Raw genomic sequence first — 6,780 nt, 5'->3', positions numbered from 1 at the left:
TTAGACCAAAAAAATAACACATATACCGCATTAGAAATAAGTGTTAAATTTAAATACCAAATTATGCATTAAGCCAATGTTAAATTATGTCGAATTAAAAAGATTATATCTCAAATATGAGTGAATATGAGGGCTAAAGCCATAATTGGACTTTTTTAAAAAAAAAATATGGTTACATATATTTAAAAATCTTACTTCTATCTAATTTAAATACTCCCATTGCAAATTGCAATGCTCCCCCCCACCCTGAATGCATACCTCACTCAAATGTGACTGCCCAGTTTCGTTTTTGTTGATACAAAGAGGAGGTTGTGACAATTTATGACCATTCTTTTGGAAGGTGGAGAGCCGTAAAAAGGTAAAGATGATCGGAATATGGATGCCGAAAGATTTAGAGAGGAGAGGAGAGAGTTACTAGAAAAAAAACCATTTTGATAGCATCCATCAAAGCATCATAAGTTCACATTTTAACTCAAAAGAACATGGTAAACGTATCCCCGATACAACAACTCCATTTTCAGAATGGAAAGCTCAATCGATTACCTCATCGAGAAGTCGGGTATGATCGGAAAAGATAACAACGATTTCATCATTGTATGCAAGATAAAATAAATACAAACAAATGGTCCCTCAAATTTCTCCAAATAACAGATAAAGTCTCATACCCACCATCTGTTTAAAACAATAACTAAGGAGAGAACTAGGCTACTTTCCTCATTGCTGATTGCTATTTGATTGATCAAACTAAACTATTACACTGCTGAAATGTTCGAAATTGCTAACGATTCAAAATGCCTACCGAATAGATGTCGAATATCGTTCTTATCAATCTAACTCTATCCTAACCTAACGATTTTAAGATCATAAGGAAAAACACTCACCCTGGTCTAGGATTTTTCTTCTTCGGATGGAGAGCACGGCTGTCCAGGGATGGAATCGACGAAAAATTCTTCCACTGAAACAAAGTAGATCCATCAGTGCTGGTCAAACACACATAAATAGAGTATACCTGAATAGGTAAATGTTAACAACCCAAAGACATTTTAAATGGTGAAATTAGTCCAAATTTCAAAAAAGTTAACATTTACTGAAAAATTTCATTTACTGTTAGATTAGTTAAAATTTTGAAAGCTTTTTATAGTTCTGCAAATGAAATCAATTGTTTGGAGTTAAACTGCAAATGAAAAATATTTTTCATGTAATTTTTTTAATAGTAAATGTTAACTTGGTTACGATTTGGCTTTATTTGATTCTTTTTAATAGTACAAAGATTAAATTGATGCATTTAATAGTAGAGGGACTATTATCCAGTCCATATAATAAAGGGACTTGATAGGTAGTTTCACCCATTTTAAATGCACATAGGAAACTTAAGGTAAAATCATATTTGATGCTGGTTAAATTGTCTAATATGTTAATTGATAGAAATAATATCACAATGTTGGTAACTATCTAATCAAGAATCAACATCCTCTAATGATTCAAAATAGACATTGAGGTAGACATTATCATGAAATGCCATTACCTATATCCTCTTGCTCCGAAGAATCAAGCAAAATTTCTGAATCAGAGGGAAGAAAAGGAGAACCGGGATAGTTTCCGAGGGCTCCTAAATCTGTAACAACTCCAAGGGCCAAAATTTTATGAGAACAAGCTTCATAAAGAAAAAGAATAATAAAGTAACAAAACATGCTAGGTTCCAAAACATGCTAGGTTCCTGAAATAATGATTTCAAAGGTCAACGCTGAAGAATTTCACAAATTATTAACAACAAAAAGTCGAAAAGCAAACATAAAAGCACGAGTCTCCAGATGCATGTGCGAGAGATGAAAGCAACATAAACGACAAAATTTTAGTTGAATATCTTAGTGTGGGTCTCATTGCCACAACTTACCTCCCAAGTTGGACAAGTCTGCTGTCAAATCCGTGAGACTGAAATTCCACTGAATCTGATCAAGGGTTCTGAAGGAATCTCTAGAATTCCCAGCTCCATTATCAGGTCCCAGCTGCAATCCTACTGAACTTGCCACATCTGTTGTGAAGGCTGAATCAAGTACTGATGTGTCGACTCCCATCCCTGACATGTCTGATGCAGTGAAGGGGAAATTCCCACTGGATGCCACTGATGTAGGGCTCACAGGCATCTCTGACATAGATGGCATGGGAGTTGTTGAAGGAACTGCAGCTATTGCATCTCCAGCATTGTTGTCCATCACCATGCTAGAATAAAGAGAATCCGTTACCATTAGCTTAACTTCTGCAGAGCAAAATACTTGACCAGAAATAAAAAAAAATTTGAAGCAAGAACCAATGCACAACAAACAGGGGTAAGATAGAGATAATGTAAAGGCCTTACTACCTAAACATTCTTTAATAATGTAGGAGTAAAACTTATTCATCTAGTTAACCTAAAACATCTTAGGATTACAGTTTAGATGAATATAATTGATGTTAAAATGGTGTGATATAACCATAACACGATCATGCATTTGTTACAAATCTGATCAAGTAGCCATTTCATCCCCCAAAAAAAGGGAGAAAGAAAAGAGGCAGATGATTACATTTGCAAGCAGTAAAATCATTAATTAGGCAAGCTCACTTCAAAGCAGTAGCATAATTTATAGGATGGAGACAATGAAAAATAAAGAAGAAAAGCACCTTCACAATTATTGAACAGCAAATATTTGTGAATATAATAGCCAATTAATAGCAGATTGATATGAAGATGGTCAAGTTCTCACTCATTGCCAGAATTCATCCGCATAGGTTGAAAATTGCCCGGAGCAGGGACTCCATTGACCACGTGACAGCTTGATATACCCATGGAGTCAATATGAGGTTGCCCTGAAGCAGGAATTGGAGGTTGTTGTAGTACAGGGTATCCCATTGGTAAGTTGTTAACTGCACTGCAAAGTAGTTGTTGAATAACCATGATTGTAACATAAACGTGCGGACCAAATAGTCATAACTCCTACAACAAACTTTCTGCTCAAAAGTATATTTCAGTACAGATCCCAAAGAAGAGTTGTGATATGGCCCTCTCAGCAGTTTTTCTCTCATTCCATTTGAGAAAAGAATTGTAAACTGGCTAAATTAAAGTAGTTAAGTTTTATAAACAACTAAATAGACACCATATCAAGAGAAGATTATAAACATCTAATTTTGAAATTATTAGTATAAAGTGAATCACAGTACAATCCTAGATATTTATCGTGTTCCAAAATGAAATAGCAATGGTAATCCCCTTAATATTTCTTAACCGTTGTCATGCAATTTGACGTGATGGTTCAAGTAGGGTCAGCATCAACATGTCTAACTTAAAAATCATGATAACTTTGCAATATAACTTAAATAATAGAAGCTTGTGTCCATCATTTGTATAAAGTCAGAACTTACCAGGCATGGGATGAACCCCATTTGGTATTGGGACCAGAGGAACCTTTCGAGGCACAGGATATTTCATCAGATGATATTGATGCTCAAGCAAATGGTTGAATAAAATTATTTGCTTCTTTAACTTCAGCCTTACGTAATAGGCACTGAAAAAATCAGCATTTTCCTCTTCCAGCTTCTGCCATACTGAATAAACAATAATAGTGAAGAGACCAACTGAATGAGTTTCGACACTCTTAACACTGCTGAACAAGAAACATATTCAACAAGCAGCTTAGATTGCACTAATTCAAAGAAATCATAATTGTAGATTGGTTTTTATTTTTCTTTTATAACATGTTCTAGTTCATCACATGCAAATGCAGTACGTTTTATTGAAAATTCCAAATAACAGAAATGCATTTACAGACTAATAGAGAGATTTCAGTAAAGCATACCTAAAGTTGTAAATCCAGGGTCTATCCTTGCTCGAGTCAGGAGGGTTTTGACAACCTCATCTCTAGTCATGTACAGTTGTAAGCATCTTTCAATTAAATTCTGGACCTGGAACAATCAGTTTATGTAATTTAAGAATCAGTAATTAAAGAAATATAATATAAAAGTCCCTTCACCGTGAAAAATGAAGGGATATAAATAAATGAAATATACAAAAGGAATCAGTTTCTTACAAGTTCAATATCTTGGCGTGAAACTTTTCTGCCATCATTGCTTGAAGCCGATAAAGAACCAGAATCTGCTAAGGGGCCATCTGCTGCTTGATTGTTTTGCTGTTCTGTTTTAGGTTCATGCAAAGCATGAGCTGAGGGTTTTATGTCTTGTGTGCTCTGCAACAAATAAAATTTATCTTCAAATTAGCATCAAGGACGAAAAGGGAAGCAGATTCATGCATCAAACAAAAAGGCTGTAAAGTATAAACTGTTATTTTCTATGTTACTTTGGGAGAAAAGAACTACAACTAAACGCAATGACTGTTTAGCTCACACCAATAGACCAATTATTTAAATATAGAATTACTTATTAAAAGAGAAAAACACCTGTAAGTTCTTCATTCCAACTGAAAGCCAATTGCCAGCATCTCTTTGCTCAGCACTGATACTCCCCGCCTAAGGTCACATAACTCATAAACAGCAAAATGACAACCTGAGAAGAAATTTACCAAAATAATTCACAAGACCGTGAGCCAAAATGCACTGTGAAAAGAACAGCTCCTGATTAAGTAATATGAATTTGTGGTAGATGAAAACCAAAACTTATGTTCACAATGAAACAATAATCTACCTGAAATAGCACTTATTGAAATTAGAATCTTTTACCAAAACAAAGGAATATACACATTTTTAGAACTCCAACAAGTTTAGTCATTTTAAGTGCAAGCAAACACGTCGACCAAATCAATAATTCGATTAGATAACATTAATTCCAAAAAGACCCTACTGAGTACAACCTTCTTCAAATTCACGTCGCAAAAAATCAACAGAGAGAACGAATCCGTGTTTCATTACTTAGAAATAATTATAAACAACTAAAATCCTTTACTTTCTCTTGATTCTTCTAGTTGTTTTCATATACAAATTATGAAACAAAAAGGAACCAAGTCCATAGCTTTTTACTTCCCCCCTTTAGCTAAAAACAGCAAGCAAATTACAGTCAATTTCAATTATGCTCCGTTCGAAAACTTGGATTTAAATTTCATAATAGTAAATCCTAAGAACGAAATACATATATTATAAACAATTTAGTTAGAATTCAATATAATATATTTAAAAGGTATAAAAAACAAGTATTTATCAAATCTAGATGTATTTTAAGAATTTCAAATTCATTACCATATGAGCATCTAACAAATTCGTAGATTTGACATTTTAAAATAATTTACTACTCAATTTTCCTACTTATAAATTCCAAATTCTAAATTCCAAATTCTCAAACACTACCAAAAATCCTGGAAAAACATTTACACATTAAGATGCTATAAACAAGAACCACGAACTTTTCAATTCAGCGGAACTAAAAAAATAAAACTTAAATTAAATAAAGATCTAGTTGAATTTACCTTACAACCAGAGTTGCCGACTCTTGAAAACACGCAAAAACAAAGAAATTCAATATACAGAAAAAAATGCTTCGAATTTTTCACTGCAAGAAACAACTACAAATCCAGAAGAGTCACTTAAAACCGTATAGTTACAAGGATTACCCAAAAATGAAGATTCTCGATTGAAGTTGAAGTGCAAGTGCTTAGGATTTGAAGATATTTAAAGTGAACTAAGAGGAGCAAATTGGAAAACTATTAAAAAAAAGGGAGAAAAAATGAAAATTGGGGGAAAATATATATTACTCGCCGAAGTTCTGTAAGTGAGTTTTTGCTATGGCCGCATTTTATACTTTTGATTTTTCTGGTAATTAAAAGAAAATTAAAAAGCGCCGGGAGAAACAATGACGTTTGACAATAAAAAAAGGTCTATTTTTTCTTAGTCCCTGTATTTTTTAGATGTTTAAAGTTTAATTCTTTTACTTTAATTTTCAAGGGTTTAATCCATTTACCTTTTTAATTTAACAAATGTACATTTGAAAAGAACTTTGTTATACCCTTGCAACTTGGAAACATTCCTAAATACAACACTCATTAAGGTCTCACTTATCCCTTTAGGACATCCCTTGAGAAATACTCTTTGACTTAGCGCTTGTGCGGATCTCACTCACTAACCGTTATCTTTAACTTTAACTATCATGTCTCATCCGAAACAATTAAAAAAAATCTAATCGCTACCCTACTTAGGACTTATAGTAGCATACCACTTGACTTCTTGTCCCTAATCCACTAATAAAAACTCAACAAGTGTCTTTTAGGAACTGTAAATAACGGTATAAAAAGCCCATTGCTCCCGCATAAAGGGAGATTCTCTCCTTCCTTCTCTGACTTTCTCTTTCTCTCAATTTTAATCTCCTCCCCTCAAAACACTATCTAGTGTGACTCTTTACCTTGCATTGAGTAAGATGAACCGCCCAACTTAACTTCCATCTCCACCTTGTTAGACTCAGAGCTCAACAAATGTGAAAAGATTTTCGTTAAATTAGATATTTGTAAATAATATTTGATTATCAAATGGTAAATTTTGATAAAAAATGAATAAAAAATAATAGTTTAATAGTTTATCATATATTAAGAGTTAATTTTAATGAAAAATGACTAATGTTTTAATTAACATTAGTTTTTAATATATTAATAGTTTTAATTAAAACAAGTTCAAAAATTAAATAATTAATTAAACTCAAACTAATTATTACCGAACAAATCTAAAGAGAACACCTACATGTATAGGGTGGGACACAAACTTGAGATATCAAAATTTTCAAGACTTCAACCTTACGATTGAGCCAAAACTA

At 33.0% G+C, this 6,780-nt stretch overlaps 1 protein-coding gene across 3 annotated transcripts; it reads right to left on the bottom strand.

The window, feature by feature from the left end:
• Positions 1 to 429: 429 nt before the first annotated feature.
• LOC108476501 (uncharacterized) lies at positions 430 to 5,797 on the bottom strand. 3 transcript variants are annotated; one of them, XM_017778713.2, is made up of 10 exons: positions 5,591 to 5,797; positions 5,447 to 5,468; positions 4,428 to 4,533; positions 4,062 to 4,217; positions 3,831 to 3,936; positions 3,397 to 3,579; positions 2,742 to 2,901; positions 1,895 to 2,220; positions 1,526 to 1,615; positions 430 to 955 (listed from the first exon to the last, which is right to left on the bottom strand). In XM_017778713.2, exons 3-10 carry the CDS (start codon positions 4,440 to 4,442, stop codon positions 888 to 890), a joined length of 1,104 nt encoding a protein of 367 aa, XP_017634202.1. In that variant the 5' UTR covers positions 4,443 to 4,533; positions 5,447 to 5,468; positions 5,591 to 5,797; the 3' UTR covers positions 430 to 887. The 3 variants fall into 3 exon arrangements, with proteins under 3 accessions (XP_017634202.1, XP_017634201.1, XP_017634203.1); XM_017778712.2 differs by having other exon boundaries at positions 5,447 to 5,797; XM_017778714.2 differs by lacking the exon at positions 5,447 to 5,468.
• Positions 5,798 to 6,780: the final 983 nt, after the last annotated feature.

Source organism: Gossypium arboreum, chromosome 12 (genome assembly GCF_025698485.1).
Source record: "Gossypium arboreum isolate Shixiya-1 chromosome 12, ASM2569848v2, whole genome shotgun sequence".
Lineage (NCBI taxonomy): Eukaryota > Viridiplantae > Streptophyta > Magnoliopsida > Malvales > Malvaceae > Gossypium > Gossypium arboreum.
This window is presented reverse-complemented; position numbering and strand designations above follow the sequence as displayed.